This window comes from Paramormyrops kingsleyae, chromosome 19 (genome assembly GCF_048594095.1).
Source record: "Paramormyrops kingsleyae isolate MSU_618 chromosome 19, PKINGS_0.4, whole genome shotgun sequence".
Lineage (NCBI taxonomy): Eukaryota > Metazoa > Chordata > Actinopteri > Osteoglossiformes > Mormyridae > Paramormyrops > Paramormyrops kingsleyae.
Window position 1 is genome coordinate 16,240,461 of NC_132815.1, and position 22,779 is coordinate 16,263,239.

The 22,779-nt window shown below is 41.2% G+C and overlaps 1 protein-coding gene across 2 annotated transcripts; it reads left to right on the forward strand.

Annotated features, from left to right (window-relative positions):
• The first annotated feature begins 4,518 nt into the window (after positions 1 to 4,518).
• Positions 4,519 to 21,577, forward strand: slc35b2 (solute carrier family 35 member B2). 2 transcript variants are annotated; one of them, XM_023800183.2, is made up of 4 exons: positions 4,519 to 4,845; positions 11,728 to 11,936; positions 15,080 to 15,240; positions 20,449 to 21,577. In XM_023800183.2, exons 1-4 carry the CDS (start codon positions 4,826 to 4,828, stop codon positions 21,382 to 21,384), a joined length of 1,326 nt encoding a protein of 441 aa, XP_023655951.1. In that variant the 5' UTR covers positions 4,519 to 4,825; the 3' UTR covers positions 21,385 to 21,577. The 2 variants fall into 2 exon arrangements, with proteins under 2 accessions (XP_023655951.1, XP_023655958.1); XM_023800190.2 differs by having other exon boundaries at positions 4,520 to 4,845; positions 11,731 to 11,936.
• The last annotated feature ends 1,202 nt before the right edge of the window (positions 21,578 to 22,779 follow it).

The following is a 22,779-nucleotide window of genomic DNA, read 5'->3' on the forward strand; positions in this document are numbered from 1 at the left end:
AAGTATTTAAAGCAGGGGTGCCAATAATCATGGCACATGTGTTTTTGTTAAAGATAAGTATTTCTTGAAGGAATTTTTTCTATCAATAAATTTATTTTAAGGAAAGGTTGGATTTTTTTTTTCCTTGTTTCAGTGTGATATAAAACTACTTCACCAAAACGTGGATTTTTCCTAACCCTTTTTACAAATCTTTAACAGGGGTGGCAATAATTTTGGAGGATGCTGTATATATGTGTGTATGTATATATATATGTGTGTGTTTACAAAGTTATGGCAAGTATTCAACTAAGACTGTCAAAGCTGTGTGCTACTGGTTATACTTCTTTCCATGGAACGTGGTTCTCGTCACCATCATCCTCTCTCTCTCTCTCTCACACACACAAACACACACACACACACAGATCCTTTGACTGTTGGGTAATATCACAGCACTCAAAGGTAACAACATCCACACAAGGAGACTGTATCGCAAACAAATAACTAAAAGCACATCTAAATGCCTCTTCATAAAATGAAGTAGCTAAACAGAATTTTCGTGTTGAATCACAATGTAAGTATAAATGAGCTGTAAACAAAACTATAAGTGACGTAATTATAATTATACATGCTGTGGTCTGTAGCTTTAAACTCAATGCAATAGAAAACCTCTGAAATAAACTGTGCATCTGAAAATATCTAACCGTCCTGTGGTAGTATCAATTAAATAACTTGCTGTAGTCACACTGAGTAGATTTTTCATCCCTTATTTTTGGATTAGAACAAAAATGCTTTTGTCATTGGGGGGAAATCAGAAAAGATTCTAGAGGCCTAAATACAGAGAGTTTTTCAGCACGATAACCTAAATTAGGTACTGAGTACAAGACGAGTTTGCAATATTATACACGACGTGTTTTCCTACAGTCAAGGCCGCACTGTGCATGTCGCCACTTCCCATTGTAATAGCCCTGCCGCCATAGTGACTGTTTTACTTCAGAAATCCACTTTTTAGTTGTGAAACCATGTGCCCCTCGGCGAGAATTGGTCAAACATGCTGAAACCAGCCTCTCACATCTCCCTGCCCAATCTCTGTCATGATCTGTGGTTTATAATAGCCTCAGCTTACAAGAACTGATTCAGTTTATTTGGAAATGCTGGAAATGCTGGTAACATTACATGTGACTGACTTCACCTATTGTTCTAAATGCCTACTTTAAGCATAACCTCAGAACGCTGTATTTATTCTTGCATGCTATTAAAGTGTTACAAATATGTGAAAAATACTCGGTTAGCTGCCTTGCTGTTACCAGTTGGCAAAGGATAATACCCCAAAGTTGGAAAAGAAATTACAGCCCTTCGCTATCTGACTCACTGAGGCTGGTGCACGCAAAGATCCAAGCCATTTTAGCAGATGATTCTCCGTCAGCAACTGCTTTTGCAAATATGTTGTAAATCTTTCATGGATATCTGGTAAAACCACTAGACCAGTGACAACATAGTGCTGATGCTGTGTTAAAAACTTCATGGAACCAGTATAAGTGATCAACCCACGTATTGTACGTAATCCGCAAAATCGGTATTTGTGATCGGTCAAATTAAAGGGTGCCAACTGAGTAATCAGGACTGATAATCGGCTGCTGATCGATCTCTAGTAGTGTCTAGATTTAAATCTAATGGAATAGAACACCTCTGAAATGAACTGTGCATCTGAAAATACGTAACTCACTTTGGCGGTATCAATTAAATAATTAGTCACGGAGGTCGCACTGAGTGGAATTTTAGTTAGAATAAATATGTTTGTCGCTGGGAGGAAATCAGAAAGGTTTCTGCGTAGGCCAAAATACAGATATACTGCTTCAGCACACAAGCTAGGGTTGCCACCTTTGATTTGTGAAAATTTGGGACACTTTCTTTGGGGGGGGAGGTGCGATTAAACCATTTTTTGCAAAAAAGCCATGTTATTAGAGACAGGAATCTGTATTGCCTCTCATATATATTTGTCTTGATGCAGACGCAGTTGAACCCACTCTGGACTCCTTTGTCCATTTTTTTGCTTTAATGAGTAAATATATATTGTCTAATTATTATTTATTATTAAGGTATAATAAAATAAAGGTATACTCCCTTTAGCAATGAAAATTAACTTTAATGACATCCCATTCTTAATATATAGGCTTTAGTATGGAGTTGGCCACTGTTTGCAGCTGTAACAGCTTCAACTCTTCTGGGAAGGCTGTCCACAACATTTAGCAGTGTGTTTATGTGATTTTTTAACAATTCTTCCTGGAGAGCATTTGTGAGGTCAGGCACTGATGTTGGATGAGAAAGCCTGGCTCGCAGTCTCTGCCCTAATTCATCCCAAAGGTGTTCTGTCGGGTTGAGGTCAGGGCTCTGTGCAAGTTCCTCCACATCAGACTCGCTCATCCATGTCCTTATGGACCTTGCTTTGTGCACTGTTGCGCAGTCATGTTGGAACAGGAAGGGACCATCCCCAAACTGTTCCCACAAAGTTGGGAGCATGAAATTGTCCAAAATGGCTTTGATTGCTGCAGCATTAAGAGTTCCTTTCACTGGAACTAACGGGCCAAGCCCAACCCCTGAAAAATACCCCCACATCATATAATCTCCCTTCTACCAAACTTTACAATTGGCACAATGCAATCAGGCAAGTAATGTTCTCCTGGCATCCACCAAACCCAGACTCATCCATCGGATTGCCAGACAGAGAAGCATGATTCATCACTCCAGAGAACACGTCTCCACTGCTCTAGAGTCCAGTGGTGGCATGCTTTACACCACTGCATCCGACGCTTTGCAGTGCACTTGGTGATATAAGGCTTGGATGCAGCTGCTCAGCTATGGAAACCCATTCCATGAAGTTCTCTACGCACTGTTCTTGAGCTAATCTGAAGGCCACAGAAAGTTTGCAGGTCTGTAGCTATTGACTCTGCACACTGTGTGCCTCAGCATGCGTTGTCCCCGCTCTGTGATTTTACGTGGCCTACCACTTCATGGCTGAGTTGCTGTTGTTCCCAATTTGTTTCCACTTTGTTATTATGCCACTAACAGTTGACCGTAGAATATTTAGTAGCGAGGAAATTTCACAAATTGACTTATTGCACATGCAGGTGGCATCCTATCACGGTACCACACTTGAATTCACTGAGCTCCTGAGAGCGACCCATTCTTTCACAAATGTTTGTAGAAGCAGTCTGCATGCCTAGGTGCTTGCTTTTATACACCGTTTGCTATAGAAGGGATTGGAACACCTGAATTCAATCATTTGGAGGGGTGTTGTTGCATGAATTTTCTAGCGCCAAATAAAGCCAAATAAAAGGTCGTTTACCTCCCCTCCTATTGAACAATTTTCACGTTTGGCTTAAGTTATCCAGCTATAACTGGGAAATTCTGTTTTGTGCAATATCCCCCAACTCTCTTTGGTTGTGCCTTATCCATCCAGAAAAGTTTCCTCTGAGTTGTACGTTGAAAATCGCTTTTTCTTTGACGTGGATAGCGCTCGATCGGCAGACCGACAGCCCGCGCAGTTGCTAGGTAATAACTTAAAGCTTCGTATTTCTGCTACCAATCAAGTAGAGGTATAAACAAGGGTAATCGTCGCTGTTTAAACCATTTACGGACACAGGATTGGATATATAAAGATGAGCAGGAAGAAAAATGAAAATCAAGTGAGGTTTTATTTGGAACTATGAAATTCTAAATTAGATGTACATATTCACAAAAAAAAGATCAGGACAGTTTGAGTCCCGGGAAAGAATATTCATTTTCTGGGACAGTTGCTCAAAAAAAACAGAATAATCCCTGGAAACCCGAGACAGGTGGCAACCCTACCACAAGCTGTAGAGGCGATCAGTGACACCAATATAACACATTATATACGCGGTTTTTTTCCGACAGTGAAGGCATAGCTGTGCATTTACACCAGTTGCCATACCCCTGTCGCTCTGGTGATGGTCTACTTCAATGATTTCATATAATATGCAAACTGTTAACTCTTACATCACAAACGAGTTTTATATATAGTACAGGGATGGATTTTTCCTACAATGATGGCAGAGATGTGATAATGAACACTTACCCATTTCTGGTATATTTCGCATTATCGATGCACATTCGAATTGTTGGAAACGATTGCAGGAGTTATGCCGAAAAAGGCATCCCTACCGTAGAATGCATGCCGGTGTTCTGACAAGTTAAGCTTTTGGGGGGTTTTGGGGGGTTATGGGTTTTTTGGAGGTTATGGTTAGGGTTTTATGGGTGCTTTGGGGGTTAGGGTTTTACGGGTTTTTTGGGGATTAGGGTTAGGTTTAAGGCTATCGATTAGCACTACGGTAGCCAAAGTGGTTCAACTCGTTTCAGATCAGCGACCAATCGGTCATTTGGAGACAGGCATAAATTCTACGGCAGGGATGCCTTTTTCAGCATAACACCTGAGTGTTTAAAGTTGATAGGACGAAGTATTCGCGGTGCGCAAATTCCTCCCGGCCTGACGGTGGCGCTGCAATGCCCGACGTCTCTTTTTTCCGGCGTCTCTGGTGCGCTGGCGGCCGTTCCTTCTCCAGGTCTACGCGGAAGGAGGTGGCTCTTGGCCGGGAGGTGGGAAACACACATATAGGCAATTGATAACTTGTAGTGGGGGCTGGAAAACCTGTCCGTGAAGACGCCGCTACTGGACGTTAACGCATGCTATTAGTGTGTAAAAAGCGCGTTAGCGCCGCCTCCGTGTCCGTGTTTGCGCGTAGCCGGCGGTGGGGACGCGCTCCCGGGCTGTGAAGCGGCCAGGTACTCTGGGTTCCGCAGGCGGAGTTGGCAGCAGTACCAGTGGAGAGAAATGCCGCCTTTTCGGCAGAGGTAGGAGCCCAGGGGGCAACGGGCCGTCAAGTATGGGTGGTTGACAAGTGGGGTACCTGTCTGAGGGGATATCAGAAGTAGTTTATTCGCAATGCTCAAAAAAGTACGAATAATTTGTTTTGGTGCAGGTTGTGGCATGAAGTATACAGTTAAACATACAATCAAGACAAAAAGTACAAAAACAAATAAAAAAATAAAATAGAGATTAAAGAAGTTAAACGTGCTATTAATTAATAAACATATAGACGTATAAATAATGATGAGATAACCAGATGTAGGATACAAACAGCTCTGGGGTTACAAATACGTTGCAAAGAAGCTTATAGAGTTAATAGAAAGATAAAGTGAGTGACTAAGTATGGAAAAGTCCTATAGGATATAAGCCAGTATTCATTAATTTAATTTATTGTGGTGACACGCGGCAGCGTGAAGGCAGATGCGGTTCGGGCTGTGTAACTCTGAAGAAGCTCGTTGTCTCATCGGTGGGTTAAGCTCCTCTCCAGAAAGTGGACCTGTTCGTTGTAAAAGGGGGCAATTTCATACCGGTTTTAGGCTGGCTTTTGTCCGGCTGTATTTTACCAGCGTCTTAAGTCATGACCATGAACCTGTTAAACACGCTTATCCAGACTTGCTCTTTATTAAAATGTGCTTTTCACAATGTTGTTTTTTCTGTTAAAGATAGCCTTGTTATTGAATGTGATCAAATGTCAACGAGCTTTTGGATTACGGAGAAGCCTCTTTAATTAACCTGTAAAAGATCCTCGGTCTACTCCATTTATTTAGCGTGTTTTTTGCATTACATCTTATGCTATAATTGCATATATTAAAAGAGCTTTACATGTGAAAGCTATTGAATTTAAACGAATTCCTTTTCAAATTATTTGAAACAACCTTCCCAGATTAGATAAATGCTTTAATAAATACATTTTGTCAGTTTTTTTTTTTTTTAAATCATGAATATTGCTATGACCCTCCAATATCTGGAGATTGGGTGGTTTGGAGGTGGGAGAGAAAATTAAAGCAGCGTGTCCATTGACGCAAGAACCCAGATCAACAAATGTAACTGGGTATCTGATGTTTTAGGATTTCACCAGTAAACTTATTTTGATACTGTCTTGTTAACTTGTACGGCTCAGTCTCGCTGGGGGAATGTAGAACTTGTATATTTGTACATTTAGGTTTAAGGCTCTAAGGAGGGTAATGGTAAGCTGACTGGGTGGGTGCTTTGTAAACCCAACCTGTGTCATGGCATTTTAAATTTTACAGACGCAGGCCATGTGCCATGTGTGGATCTTTTGGGGATGGAAGTCCCTCCAAGCTTACCTTTGCGTAAGATCAGATGGTGGACTAGAGAGAAGTAATCATGGAGTGTCGATGATTGGATGAATCAATCACAAATCTGCAATGACCAAGGAGCGGATGCTGTAACTTTTGTCTGATGCCGTTCTAATAACGTATAAAGATGGCTGGCTGATGAAATATGCAAGCCCATGTCATAAAAGACTGGGGAAATTTGCTTGTCAGGTAAAGGAGCAGGGGAGATGGCAGTCATTACCTCATCAGTCAATGCACAGGTGTACATTGAAATCTTGGACACTTTTGTCATTCCACCGATAGAAAATAGGTTTTATGACGATGGAGTCATTTTTCCGGATGGTAATGCATCTTGCCACAGAGCAAAGTGTGCCAAAGCTTTTCTTTTGGAAGGGCATGTCAACTCAATCACATGGGCAGCAAACAGTGCAGATTTCAATCCGACTGAAAATTAATGGTGGACATTAAAAAAAAGGTCCACAACAATGCTGCATCCTGCAAAGCTGATCTGTGAACTACTATTTGGGAAACTTGTTTTTCATTAGTGAAGTCAATGCATCAAACAATTCAGGCTGTAATGAAAGCCCGAGTAGGAGCAACAAAGTAAAAATTGTAATAATAAAAAAAAAATCAATTAAGTTGATGATTCCATCTTTTTCTCCCGCAACATTGAATGATTCCATATTTTCTTCCTCTACTTTATCTGGACAAAAATATGCCATTAATTCAAATAACTTAATTTGAGGTCTGTTTCACAAAGCCAGTATGTTCAGCTATTAGTCAAAAATTGTTTTGCGTCATATCTGTGATTTGTTTATTTTCTATGAAGTAAAAAAGATGGGTGAACATCCTCTAAGTGTGATGGTTTTCATTATTTATGCCTGGTTGTATGACAGGAAGCTGTGCTTTAGATGACTACATGGGTAGCTGGTGTATGCTAGTCAAATACAGCTTATATAGCTTCTCTGTGATTCCTGGGTCCATAAAATAAGCAAAAAATGTTAGTTGGTGTAAAAATCTATGTGGTGCTTTATTTAAAAATATTTTCATTACCCTGAAAGCCATCAGTATATTAGTAGGACATATCTGTTTCCTAGCTGACAAGTAAAGCATTCACAGCTCTGCTTAGTGAAGTGAGTTCCTGGTGGGCTGGTTACCCACTAAGAAGCTGGTTAAATTCTCGTGTGGAATGTGCTTTCAGTGATTTTTTTTTCCCACATTATATTTGCGTGTTGATTTATAGCTAGTGTTTGGTAATGGCCGCAGGAAGCTGTAAAATTTTCATTGGACATACTCCGACTTAAAGGGTATACTGAATTAAAGGGTAACAGCACGAGATTAATTCCTTCATCATGCTTTATGCTGCTGTTGAATTCAGCATGATAGTGTTTTTGCCTGTTCATGTGTTATTGTGTTCGCATTCGGGTTGTTATCAAATGATCAGTGGAAATTTTAACTGCTGACACACGGTGTCTCTTGCATACCCCCTCTGCTGGGAACCATAGTTCATTTGTTTCCGTATCTGTCCTTTGACGTGTGTCTTTGTTGTTGTTTACTAATGCTGCTATTTGCAGTGAGCTAAAGTTTTTGCTTGTATGTACAATCATGCAATAACATTACAGAATTCTGATTCTGATTAAAAAAAAAAATGAATTGGCTGTAACTCTGAGTTGATATATTGCTTTTTACGTGATAGATTGTGCTGCAACAAAACAAAAATGTCTGTATACATTAAATTTCCATTAGCTTGAGTTTTGGTAGGAACTGAATGCTTATCATTAAGTGACTGGTTGATTTAAGAAAAACCATGAAAATGACAAAAACATTTTCCACCTGTTAGGGCACATTAGTGCAATTGCTGCTTTCTGGTTTGTTGATGTAAAACTAACACTGTGAAGCTTCTGTCTTGTTTAAAGCCTTAGCTGTCATGCATAGGTTATTTCCAAGTAAAACATACCTTTGTTGCTCTGCATTCGGTTGACCTTTGGTTTGTCATCTCAAATGACAAATGTCTGAAACCACGCAAACCCTGCGTGTCTTTATTCCACACAGTGCACTAGCCCAAGCTCCAGTCTGAATATTTTTACACCTTTAAATATCTGTAAACCTTTGGCATTTTGTACGTAGTTGCGAAATTAGGCCTCAGTTGGTGTTGGTGTAGTTAAGCCGCTGGAAACACATGTGAATTCCTGCATTTATGAGTTTGTTTTAGCATGTTATGCAGGCGGAGGATGTGATGGGGAAACACAAAGAGACTCTCTGTTGGCCAGTGTCTGGGCTGTGGGGTGAAGCCTTGAAAAGAGGCTGGGCTTGCACCTCCAGGGCTCTCAAGTAGGTGAGACATGGAGACTCCCCCAAGCTGGATTTCGTCTTCATGCCTTGCCTTTAATTTGCCCATGATTAAAGTAAGTCTCTCTCTCCAGTTCGGCTTAAATTGTTTTTCAAGCTTTGTTTAACTTGTGTGGCATATGGGGGTTAATGATGTGATGCCTAGATTTCTGTTTCCGTAAGTTAATTTAATATTTTTGCATAAAAATGGCTAAATATGGTTTAAAGGCATTAATCTCACATGACTTGACTACTATTCATAATTGTGTAAATATTATAATACTAAATTGAGCGATTGGGTGATCCCTATTAAAATTATTTATTCAGGGTTGACTGTAATGAAGATAATTGTTTGTAAAATGATAAAAATAATTTAAACATATTTGGCATATTTTTTTAAGTCTCTTAGTAAGCATTTTAAAGTTTTGACAAAGTATACCTTTAAATACATAATTAAATATCTAAACACTTTGTTTCACAAGGGCATTTTCCTGAATGTATAAAGATTAGAGGCAATTTTGAACTATAGTGACATGACTTTAGTCAGGTGACATATGATAGTATGACTCAAGACCGCTGAAGAGCTCCCAAGTTGGAAGTAAATTTTAGATTTTGCTCCTACATTTAAGAGAATTTCACTTCTTTGTATATGTGGTACCCTGTGTAACAGATTTGAGTGTCATTTGGTCAAATGTCAGTGTTCACAAAGTTATAGATGTAGTTAGACATTGTTAGAGATAAAAAATATGAAGTTTATAAATCAATGTCAAGGTCGTTGGTAACAGGTGGCCAGGTAACTGCCTGTTAGGAATTAGGTTTTCCATAATGACACTGCATTTAACCCATTTCTCTTTCCTAGTTGATTGTTTTAACCTACTCTGGACAGGTATACTGTGATGGTGCGTAAGAGCAGTAATCAGCATTGTCTATAAGCCTGAAATGTGGTCCACACTACAGTGCATTTGACAATTAACTTGGTAAAATCTTCATTAAAAAGAATGAATAAAAAATGAACGAAAGGATGGATAGATGTGATTTTCCTGTTCACTTACCTGTTGATGCCAGCTGAAGTAAATCCCACTGATGGTGGTTGTTCTGGAGTAACTGATTGTAGTAATGAAAATTAAACTCAGATCGGATACTTACTGGTTCACATTTACTTAAGAACACATAAGCTGACTATATTCATTATTGTATTAAAAGAATGGAGAACAATATTATGAGTCTGTTTTAGTGTCAAAAAACAATTATCGTTCATTTAGGAAGTTTTTTGTGATCTTTTCTATTTAGGGCTACATCCAGTTATTGGATTTAAATGCAATGGCACATTGCAGCAGCAGCATGTCATTCAGTAAAGCAATGAATTTTATGACAAATATATAAAATATTGCTACTTGACAAAGACAATTAAGTGATTGTAGGAAATATATTTTATGTGATTTGAAAGCAATTTTTTGTCTACTGGAATAATGTAGAAAAAATGTTGACAGATTAAAAGCTGTTACCTTAAAAAAACAATAGTATTTGTAGTTTTACTGTGGAAATTTCACGCCTGGATATAGAGTCCTTATAGACCAACAATTACATTTTTCACTTTGTGACTGTGTCATTGTCTTTGATTTTAATGTCATATGGAAAATAGCACTGTTTTGCCAAATGACATTTTCAGGGGGGTTATACAATTAAATGGATAAAAATGCTGTTTTGAAAATCTAAAATGCCACTGACCTATGGGTGGGTCACACACTTGGATTGTTTGAAATTTTAAGATCCCCGTTAAAATGCATTATTTTATTCAGGGTTGTCTGCCGAATGGCTAAGATTGTATGTTGTTTGTGAATGTAGTTTGTAGAGCTGCCAACTGAGCATAATTTAATGGTAAATAAAATACAATTAATATTCAAATCTATTATGGCTCAGTGGTTAGCGCAGTGTCCTCACACCCTCAGCAGTGTGGGTTTGATTCCCACCCCGGGGGGGTGGCAGCAAGGTAGTATCTCAGTGAATAGCACTATGACTCCAGGGCTTTAGGGTTACCGATTCTGCCCCTGGGTTGGAGTACAGTGGGTGGGCTGGCTTCGCATGCAGGTCATCGCTGTGTCCCCCTATCATGTTTCCTGGGTAGGATTCAGGCTCACTGTGACCCTGCGTTGGAGTTTCCTGGTGATGGATGGATCACTGAAGCTGAGTGATTCCACAGACGGTGTTGGGCTTGGCCTCATTGGGGCTGCGATTGGAAAAGTCACTGGTTCAAATCACAGTATCGGCAGACAGATTTCACTGTTAGGCCATTGAGCAAGACCCTTAACCCCCCCGTTTGTTCTGGGGACCAGCTGTCACTGCTTTCAAATAGAAATGTGTTTCGCTTTGGATAATAGCATCTGTTAAATACAAATGTAAAAATATAATGTGAATGCTGTTCCTTTTACCTCGCCTCTAAGCGGTCGGGTGGGCTTAAATCCTGCCAGCATGTCGTGCATGGTCATGGACGTGCTGGCATCCTTGCTGTATCAGAGCCAGGCAGGGTGACTCGCCTGACTTGTGGTGCTGACTTTACTAGTAGAGATTATTTTTTAGCCACGAAGCCATGTGCCCCTTGGCGAGAATGGGCCAAACCTATTAAAATTCCACATTGCGGAATCTCTGCCGTAATCTGTGGATTATAATAGGGTGTGAGTGAAGTTTAGGAGTAATCATGGTTTGACACGTGAAGTATGAAGCAATCGGTCTTTTAGTGATGAGTGGCTGTGCATCTGCATGCTGCAAGCTCTTGCTGAAGTCCTCAGCTTCCAAGAACTGCTGAAGTTTATTTTTAAAGGTGGTGACTGACATGACCTTTGCTTTGTTCTGAAGCCTGTGATGGTTTTCTAAATGCTATTTCTGCAAGCCCCAGGATATGGATGTTGCGTCACTCACTCTGAGATCTAACTCCATGATTGCAAAGACTTATTTATAGCCAGAGTTCTTCTTTAATTATGATGAAGTGCTTGTTTTGTGTCTGTTAGGGTAGCTGGTCATAGTCACCAGCAAGCGAAACATTTTGCAATATAAAATGGAGAAGGTAGCCAAGATAGCCAGATTAAATATCAAACTTAGGCACTTGTTAGCAGTGATCTGTAAGCTTATAGTTGAGAGACAGTTTGTCTTGGAAGGTTTTTAAATGTTAAAAAATGAAAATCGGTATGTTGGTGAGAAGTGTAATGCAGGCTACATCGACATTGAAGGTGTCCATCTCTCCAGCAGAGTCCGGCCCAGACACCTGCTGCTTGTCATCCTCCTCTTCCTCGTCCCCACGGCACGCTCTGCTGACGAAGAACCCTCCCACCAGGAAAACTGGCACGACATCTGGCTGGTTCGCTTCATCATCAATATTTTGGGATATGCAACAATCATCATCCCTGGTTACCTTCTCATCAAATATTTCAAGAGGAGTAACTACCTAGAAACTGGTTGGTTGCTTGTTTTGATGTGTGATTGATAGGGCTGCCACTAACAACTATTTTACTATTGATTAATCTGTTGACTACTGCATGGGTAGGTCGATTAATCTAAACGATTAATTTTACTCCAGAAAATCAACTTAAATTAAATGGTCAAGTTAATTTTATTTTAACAATAAACTCTATGCCATTACAGGGCTTTCCCACAGTTCGATAAGCAGATTAGTAGTATGCCCAAAAGTATTGAGATGCGTATTGTGATGCCCAAAAGTTAGTAATCTGTATAAATTTGGCGTATCCTCATGCTCACTGAATTCAGTTAGCGGAACATACTACATGTCACACAAGTAATAAGCATTGGAGTCACAGTGAAGGAAGGGACAGATCAGCCACAACATCTGGTAAAAGACCACGGTAAAGATAGTTTGTAGTTAGCGATTCGGGATTCAGTTTATCTTGACACTGCAGTGAGGTACACTAGTAAACAGAGTGGCATCAACTACGTCAACCAGTTACAGCAGCCCTGGGGATTTATAAATATATAAAACTGAGTGTTTCATGACATAAAGCTTGCGATTTTAACCCTCTTTCCATGGTGAGTTGACAATGGATTATGGAGGGCTTTCACACGTCTATGGGGTACTATTGGCTTGTAGTCTCACTCCAGTAGTTCACACATGAGCTGTAAAACCTCATAATCTGAATAGCAGTTTCTGAAATGAGATTACTAATGAGTTAGTTGGGCTTCCGCATCATATGTTGCAGTTTTGGGAACCAAAACTCCCTCTGTCCTCCCATAATCTAACAAAGAATTTTCATTAAATTTCCATAACTCATTGAATCCACAGAAATTTTCTCATACGTATACTGTAGACTGAGTAGGGGTTACATGACTTTTTTTTTGTCGACAATTATGTCATGTAAGTCGAATTGTCTAATTGCTGGTGGTGCATTAATAAAACCACAGCAGAGGGAAATCCTTTCCAAGAAGCGACAATCTGTATTTGCAAAACTTAATGCATATCACAACAGCTGATACACATCTGTTACGTGGGACAGAAACAAGTAGAAACAACAACACTCAGGGAGGAAAACAAAACTCACGCAATATCCATCCTGTAAGGCTGCCCCTTGCTGTCGTAAGGCGCTTTATCACCAAAGTTCAGGAACCGAATTCCTCGTTCCAAGTTCCTGGGTCATCTCGACTGGAGACTTTGGTAACTTTTGCCCACTTTTGTGGGTCACTTTTCCACCACACCACAGGAACTGTGTATGGTAAATAGGCACATGATTTCATACAAAACTACACCACCACACCCAAACAGTGCAGGATAAACAAGTTCTTTTCCAAATTATTTTTTAGTTCCTGGGGGCTTGGATCACAATCCAATAGCAAATCTTTTTGATCCGCAACATGTTTATAATTTATTATTAAATCTGGCCAGCAGATCAATCTTTTGTTTTCCACCGAATAAAAAATGGTGTAACATTATTCCGCTAATAGGAGCTGGCAAGTTTCACCCCTGGCAACGCTGATTTTGGTTATTGATCAAATGTTCCTGATGCAGAAATATGGAGATGCAAGCAAAATGGTATTCACTAATGCATTAAATGTAATTGAAATTATTCCATCTGCTCAGTTTTTGCTCCACTACTTCTATCCATCTTCCCCACACTTCCCTGTAACTGGTATTCTCTGAGGTGTCCATGTTGAAAGTGTTATAACCATGTGATCAGCGACCAGTCAACTTCAGCTGACTGCTTGTCAAGATCAGCAAAGGAGTGCAAGCGCACACAACCGTAAAAACAAAAGGGGGGGGGGGGTTTATTGAATAAATAAGAGAATGTAATAGGGGCCAGCAAGCAGACGAAAGACTACAATATCAAAACAGATCAACTCAATGGGAGAGCAGGTGAGTTGAAAGCAGCCAGTCCAATATGTACAGCTGGGTATTGCCACTGATTTCTAGAATTGATTTGATTTCTGATTCCATTCGATTTGATTCAATATCGATAGTGACACCCAGTAGCTACATGCTACTGTTTTGGTAAATCCTGGAGGCAATAAGCACTGAAGTGGTGCTGAAGAAAGGGACAGATCAGCAGCCATAACATCTTAAAAGACACATTTTGGGTAAAAAAAGGTGTCTGTGGTGTGGAGGTACTTTTTGCAGTTTAAAGTCCGACACATTTATTAAACAAAAGGATTTTATATAAAGGAATTTATACAGATTAACTTTAAAGCATTTCAATACACTTCTCATTGATATTTTAGGCATGCTACTAATCTGCTTATAATTGTGGGTGTAAGCAAATGTCTATATAGTACTGAAAAACTGCTATCCGGATAAATTTCTACGCCTGTTAATTGAAGTCCTGTAATCACATTGTAATTTTTGGCCCTTATTTGTGTCACAACTTGTGATAACACCAGCAACTTATTTGACACAATGTATTGGTAGATAAAAGCAAATTCTGTTTGGCAAAATTTCGGGTAAACTTAATCTTTTTTGTTTTGTAGATAGCGTAGTATTAAGTGTAAATATTTCAAATAATTGTGGTGTGATATCATGCAGCCCTTCAGTGGAGATGCTCCCGTTATGGTTTTTACCCACGCGAGACTAACGGGGTAAAAACTTTACATATCCACAGGGATTTGAATCAGCACTGGATCTCTGGATTTTATGAAGTGATATCGGATTATGCAAAAGAAAATCGATCTGAATCAGGAAATCGATTTTCTTCAAAACACAGCCCTTCCGATAAGGGTAAATCCAAAATGAAAGTCCACAGTAAAATTCAGTCCATGACAAATGCAAACAGAAATAATCTACATTCAGAAATGCTAAGATGAATGCGAGTGGCGGCGTTTTGTCGTCGCCGACTAAAATAACAGGTTCAACTTGCTCAGATTTGTGAAATGCTGTTTGGCAAGTGTTTTTCACATTCTGGCAATACATGCATAGTTTGTAAAACACATGGTTGCTTCAACTTTCACTCGGGAGCAAAAATCAGCATATAAAGTGGAATGGAATAATGACATTTATCGTAATAATTATCAATAGCACCTGATATGTAATTTTTCATTGTGATGGCATTTTTGTCCTTATTGTCCAACCTTCACTTGAATGTGATATTTCTTCCCTGCCTAGGCCGTGGATTTTGTTTCCCTGTCATTAAGTCCTGCGTGTTTGGAAGTGAGTCCAAATCAGGTTTGCTAGATGAACCCCTTGCGGCCCCCCGAAATGAACCAGAGTCTACGTCGTCAACCAAGCAGGCTTTGAAGTTGGTCTTCTGCGCAGCTGGTCTTCAGGTTAGTTTTTTCTCCGACATACCACCATACCTAATCTGTGATTGGTCTTTCTTTGCTGGGAAGATTTTCCCTTATCGCTGTATCCACTCACACCATGGTGGAAGGGTGTTTCTTTATTGCTGAATCTACTCTGCATTTGGTTATACTGTGGTGGGCGGGCGCTCCTTTATTGCCATTCCTGCTTCGCTATTGGTGGCTATCACTGAACTGGAAGTGGTTCTCATTGGATAACAGTGTTCAAGCTTGCAGTGGCATTAAGTTTGTCAGAACAGTTGTTATATCTTTGTGCTTAATAACAGGAACTGTTAAAGTGTGTAAAAATTGAAGTTTCTTTAGTTGCAGGTGTTTAAGAACGTAGGTGTGTGTTTAATACTCGTTAACATATTTTAATCAGATGCTGTGTGGCTTGTGGTAGATTTCTTGTCTCTCCATTTTGTGGATCAGCTGCTTTAGTACCAGTTTGTATGAATTCAAACCCACATCTGTTCCGCTAACGTTTTTTTCACACGTGCAACACACCTGTGTATCAGTGTCATGCGCTCCCAGCAGTCCGAGAGGGTGCTTCAGACCCAGGGAGGGAGGTGTTACCATTGTGTAGGACAGATCTTCCCAAACTGGGGGGGATGCATCTCGACAGTTGAACCAGTGTTAATTTCTATGGTGGGAAATTATGTCAACGAAATTTTCCATTGGCGACAATAATACAAGTTAATATGTGAAGCCAAATACAGCGATGAAATGTACGGACACTTTCATAAACTAATTAAAAATGAGATGAAAATGCCAGACAAATTTGAAACTGATCCAATCAGGAGTGTATTATTCTTTATGTATACTGTAGTCAGTGTTTATAGTTGTGCATGATTAGATAATGTCGAATTAACCAGTTTTAAACGCATGAAACATGCATCTGTCTGACATGTATAAACCATGCAGTTTTGTCTGTAAAGTTTGTCTGTAGACCGTTTTGCTGTTATGTCAGTGACACTTGTCTTTATGTAGGAAAAAACTTGCTGACGTGGATAAGTTTCACATTTGAAACATGTGAAGAAAACAAGCCTCACTACAACCCGTGTGAAATGGCAGTAATGGGTAAAAACACGACAAACATCAAAGTGCTATTCTGAAATGCATGGCAACAATGTTTTAATGTGTTTCAGAATAGGGGAGGGAAAAAAACATAGATTTTTATGATTAATCACGATCCTGGCGTTGAAAATTCAATATCAATTCATGAAATCCCAACATTGATCGAGTTGATGCCCTGACTTGTGAATTTTTTTTCACAGAATTTGCTTGTATTGATCCTCTTAGGTGGTATTATGTGGCGTTGCTTTCTTTCTCGGGGGGTTACATTTTGGTTACATTGTTAATTCGCATGTGAATGCAAGCAAGTCAAGTAGGGCTTTATTCTTACCAATCATATTCAGTACACAGCTTATGGTTATTCGAAATAATGTTATATAAAGGGGCGGCACAGTGGTGCAGTGGTTAGCACTGTAGCCTCACAGCAGGTTCGGTCCCCGGGTCGCCCGGCCTTTCTGTGTGGAGTTTGCATGTTCTCCCTGTCCATGCGTGGGTTTCCTCCCACAGTCCAAAGACATGCAGATTAGGTCGACTGGCTACTCTAAATTGCCCATAGGTGTGCATGCGAGTGTGTGTGGCTGTTTGTCTGTGTTGGCCCTGTGGTGGACTGGCGGCCTGCCCAGGGTGTACCCCGCCTCTCGCCCGATGATGCTGGGATTGGCTCCAGCTTCCCCGTGACCCAGATGGATTAAGCGTAATGGATAATGGATGGATGGATGTTATATAAAGGTAAAATAAATAAACCAAAATAAAAGCAAACAACACAAAGAGAAAACGGATATTACTCGATGTGACTTGCTGTCAGTTATATTGTTAATGACACATTAGTGAATATGTCTTAAATGTAAATTGAATAGAATTGAATTGAAAATTGGGCACTTGGGATTTAAGTTGAATTGTGAGGTTAGGGCTGTTTCCTAGCCTTGAATTATACTGAATATAAACCTTGGTCTTTCTTTGTTGGGGACTCTGCATTTGTAAATTTGTGTTCCATTTTGAGATTTTAAAATATTAATGTTAATTGTTAAATGCTGCTATATAGCATTTCATATTCCATTCCTATCAGATTGATATAGAATCAAATCAGACTGAATAAAATCATTAGCTTGTGAATCCGAATCAAATTAAGGCACCCGTGCCAATACCAGCCCTGTTGGAGAACTTCACTGCCACGGAAGTGCACTTCTAAGGACTGAACTAGGTGTAGAAATGAGCACAACCCAAATGATTTTCACTAGTCTGATCATCTTTACATTTTTGAGAGAGAACGCTTCCTTTTTTATTCGTTTTATGCTCTGATTTTTTCTTTTTCTTTGAATATACTCGCTGACCACTTTATTAGGTACACCTTCTCATACCAGGTTGGACCCCCTTTGCTTCTGAACTGCATTAATTCCTCATGGCATAGATTCAACAAGGTGCTTGAAACATGCCTCAGAGGTTTTGGTCCATGTTGACTGGACAGCGTCACGCAGTTACTGCCAGTTTGTCGGCTGCACCTTCATGATGCGAACCTCCCGTTCCATCACACCCCATAGGTGCTCTGTTGCAGCGTTTCCCCCCTTTTCTTCTGCCATGTTTTCCATATTAAACACCAGTATTGTTTGTTTTAAATACTTGCCTACATGCCACTGTTCTTTTTTGTAATGTTAATAGTCTTTTCTTTATTTACTTGAAGGCTATATGCCACTGTTTACTGTAATGTTCAAATGTTTTTGATAAAGGAGTGTATGTTAAATCACATCAGGTTTAGCACTGTAGCCTCAGTTTCCTGTTCTTACCTGACAGGAGTGATACCCGCTGTGGTTTTCTGCTGCTGTAGCCCATTTGCTTCAAGGTTCGACATGTGTCTATAGAGATACTCTTCTGCATATCTTGGTTGTAACGAATGGATATTTGAGTTACTGTTGACTTTCTGTCAACTGGAACCGGCCTGGTCATTCTTCTCTGATCCCTGCCATCAACAAGGCATTTTCACCCACAGAGCTGCTGGCCCCTGGATGTTTTTTCCCTTTTTGGCCTATTCTCTGTAAATAAACGCTAGAAATAGTTTCGTATGAAAATCCCAGTTGACCAGCAGTTCCTGAAATACTCATACCAGCACATTTGGCACCTACAAACACGCCACCTTCACAGTCACTTAATTCACTCTTTTCCTCATTATGGTGTTTGATGTGAACATTAACTGGAGCTCCCGACCAAATATAATCTCTATGATTTTATACATTGTTCATATGATTGGCTGGCTGATTAGTAGGAGTGTAACCGTACATGTATTCGTACCCAAAAATTTCTAATTTTCTAAACGTGCAACTTAATGGATATTTATTTTTGCCTACTTGAGATAATATTTATTTTCATTTACTTTTAAATGTCTCAAGCTAAACTGAAAGTTTTCATTTAAGACTGTCATACTTCAGTAAACCACTGTTTAATAAAGAAAAAAAGTAATTTGTTATGTTTGTTTTACCCCCGCTTTACCAAAAATTTACCGAATCGTGACTTCAAAACCAAGGTACATGCTGAACTCTGATTTTTGTGTACTGCTACACCCCTACTGATTAGATATTTGCTTCAACAACTAGCTGAACAGGTATACCTAATAATTGATACTTTTATTAGTCCCCGTGGGGAAATTGTCTTTATGCCTTCCTCAACTTGCTCTTTGTAGAGTAAGCTGTCCTTGAAGGGCTGCTATGTGTTGGGGCGCCCAGGGAGCTGGGGGTTAAGGTCCTTGCTCAAGGACCCACAGACATGCTGAGGTCTTGCAGATGTTTCCTTCAGGAATCTGTAGACAGGATAGAGTGAGACCAATATATCTGTGCGTGTGTGATTGTGTGAGGGTCCACAGGTCACCGCAAAAATCTGTGAATGCAATCAAAAAACTAAAAGTGCTTAGTCTCATATTTTGTTTGGTTACTTATGCTTAGGGTTAGGGCTGGGTATAGGTTAAGGTCGCCATGTTGGTAGTTTTTCCCATAGAAATGAATGTAGAGTACCCACAAACATGAAATTGCAAACGTGTGTGTCTTTGGGGGTGGGGGAGGGGCTTGAAAATCATATTATCAGCAATAGGTAACCTTGGCAGAGTTTGGGAACCAATGGTGTGGTGGTGTTTGTGTGGGAGTCGTGTGTTCTGCTGTTTAAGATGTTTCCACTCCTTTGTCTTATGTCCTGTAAATCACCGCTTGAATGCTTTTGGTGCACGGCTTTGAGTCGCCTGAGGGCTCATGCCAGTCATGATTATCATCTCCTGGACATTGACGAAGCTGCGTTTTGAACCAGCTGCATCTCACCATCTGTCTTGGGTCCATCATGGGCCATCTACACACTGCCTGTCTGGGTTCTGACAATGGCCATCTGCACACTGCTTGACTGACTTTGAAGCCGCATATTATACTAGCCGCATACTACTAGTATATACTTATTTGGACCAAAACCTAGTATATCGTATGCAGTACGCAAATAATATGGAATTTGCACCATGCCAAAGAAACCCGGAAGTCGTACTGATTTTTAAAATATCAGCCGGTATGCACAAGAGCGGTCTACCTTGCCTACTGCATGCTCCACCTTGAGCCGTCTACGTGCTGCTTGTCTGGGCTCCGCCGTAGGCCGTCTATGCGCTGCCTGTGTGAATGCAGTTGCTGCAAGGTCTGACTCAGAGCCACTCGCAGAACTTGGCGGGCTGCTAAATGTAATAAGCATTCCTCAGCAGCCTGCTGTCATTGTGGCTCGAGCCAGAGATATGGAGAAATTATGAATGTGTTAAACCTGCATTTCCAGGAACTAGAGTAGGGATTGTGTTTCACATTATCTTGTTGCTTAGCAGACCATTTATCAGAACTTAATCAGTTTTTCACAGCTCTGTATTTTATCTGAAAGATGTTGTGTAAACCACTTCTGGTTCGGAAGAGTTGTTCCTGTTCTCTGTTTTCGTCGGACAGAAATTTTAGATCTATGTCTTTGACCACTACTCCACCTACTACTTTTATATTTATATATTTATATATTTATTTATTTAATGGCATTGTGTTTCAGTTTTCAGTGTTGACTTTTCCATTTTATGATTGATGCTAATCGTTTGAATAAACATTATTGTTCTACTTCTGGATCCTGCAGGCTTCCTACTTAACATGGGGCGTCCTACAAGAACGTGTCATGACACGCTCATACGGGGCCACCGGCGAGGAGGAGGGCGAGAGGTTTACGGACTCCCAGTTCCTGGTCTTCATGAACCGCATCCTGGCCTTGACGGTGGCGGGGCTCTGGTGCGCCCTCTTCAAGCAGCCGCGCCACGGAGCCCCCATGTACAAGTACTCCTTCGCCTCCCTGTCCAACATCCTGAGCAGCTGGTGCCAGTACGAGGCCCTCAAGTTCATCAGCTTCCCCACACAGGTCCTGGCCAAGGCCTCCAAAGTCATTCCTGTCATGCTCATGGGGAAGATTGTTTCCCGGAAGAGCTACGAGTACTGGGAGTACTTCACGGCCATGCTGATCTCCATCGGGGTCAGCATGTTCCTCCTGTCTAGCACTACCAACAAGCACCCTTCCACTGTGACCACCTTCTCCGGGGTCGTCATTCTGGGCGGCTACATCATGTTCGACAGCTTCACTTCCAACTGGCAGGACAACCTCTTCAAGTACAAGATGTCCTCGGTGCAGATGATGTTTGGGGTGAACCTCTTCTCCTGCCTTCTGACGGTGGGCTCGCTGCTGGAGCAAGGCGCCTTCTTCGAGTCCTTGGCCTTCATGACCCGGCACTCTGAGTTCGCCGTCCACGCCGTGCTTCTGTCCGTCTGCTCTGCCTGCGGGCAGCTCTTCATCTTCTACACCATAGGCCAGTTCGGCGCGGCCGTCTTCACCATCATCATGACGTTGCGGCAGGCCATCGCTATCCTGCTCTCCTGCTTCCTCTACGGCCACCCGGTCACTGTCGTGGGCGGCCTAGGCGTCGCTATAGTGTTCCTCGCGCTCTTCCTACGGGTTTATGCCCGGAGCCGCACGAAGAGGAGCAAGAAGGTGGCCCCGAGCCAGCCGATGGTGGAGAAGGTGTAGGAGGATGGACCCGCCATGCTAAGGCCGCCTATGGTGTTTTCTTTGATCTTTCCAAATCCTAATCTGTGCATTTAGGCCAGAGGGTGTCTAAAAGGGTGTATTTCCATGTCCTGTTTCTGCAATTTGGCACCAGCTTCAGATTAATGTCCCTGAGTCGGTCACATTCCCTTCTTTAACCTTGGAAGGGGGGGAGTTGGGGGGTGGGGTGGGATGGGGTGTGCAATTCTCCAAAGCAGTGAATTTCAGTGTTAAATAATTTCCTCATGTAACACGGTCAACTCTAGCTAACAGCAGACCCTAATTCCAGGACAGAGCGAAATGCACCAGCCACTGCAGTGCTTTTATACATGTATTTGTATAACTTTTACTTCTAATTTCAGTGTCTGGATATTTAAGTATAAGATCTGTTTGCCGCATTGGCCCTTTAATGTGGGCGAGGCTTCGACAGCATCAAGATGCAGGACCGCGCCATCCATGGGACTAAGGGGTTAGCTCATTGGTGGCAGCCAGAGTATTTGTACGGTACAGAAACATTATAGGAAGGCGTGCAGGGAGCTGGACCTGCTCCACATGCCAGGGACACGCGTGTAGTTTATTCACGCAGAGAACTACCAAGGTTCACGTGTTTTTCATACTTTTCATGGTAGGTGATAGGACCCTGTGTCCCTTCCTTGTACACTGTCGGTGAGTGACCCAGAGTCTCTCTCTATATATATATATAGCCCTCCCCCTACCCCCCAGTCAGGAATCCTGCTCACAGACCTTGTTTTTTTTTGTTTTTTTTTTTAAAATGGCTACTTAGCCATAGATTCAGCTGCTGTTTTGTGACCAGTGAAATGATGAGATTTTATTGTATTAATCTCGCTTTCATGCAGAGTTGAAGTTAAACTCTTCCAGTGGCCTCTGTCTAACTTTCACACACATGGAATACAGATTGTGTGCCACCTGAATCATGAAATTGAATTAGATGGTGGTGTGGCATGTTCCAGGAGAAGGGATTGGGGGGGGGTTTGAACTCACACTACAGCTCCTCCTGTTGTGTATAGAGAGAGGGGGTGTTGGTCTCTCGTATGTTGTTACAGATACAGAGCTCTTTGACCAGTCTGTGCTGTGCCTTTTCTATAGGGTTACTGAAATCTGCTTGTTTTAGTTGTACAGGTCACAGCTGAAAGCGACTGTCCATTTTGCTCGCACTGCTATGAATTTCACCCATTTAAGCAGCGAACTGGAACTCCCCTCACCAGAGGCCTTTGACATCAGGACTCAAAGGTCCTGATCCTGATTTTTATTAGCACCCCAGAGTCACCAGGGTCACCTGTCCGCTTAGGAGAAGTGATGGGGGGGGGGTGTGTAACACCAGGGCTGATCCTGCTGTCCGTTTCTGTGGTTTTATTT

Coding starts and splice junctions, on each gene's coding strand:
- slc35b2 (XM_023800183.2), top strand. CDS start 4,826: ATGCCGCCTTTTCGGCAGAG. Junction 4,846..11,727: donor ATGCCGCCTTTTCGGCAGAG/GTAGGAGCCCAG, acceptor CCATCTCTCCAG/CAGAGTCCGGCCCAGACACC. Junction 11,937..15,079: donor GAGTAACTACCTAGAAACTG/GTTGGTTGCTTG, acceptor TTCCCTGCCTAG/GCCGTGGATTTTGTTTCCCT.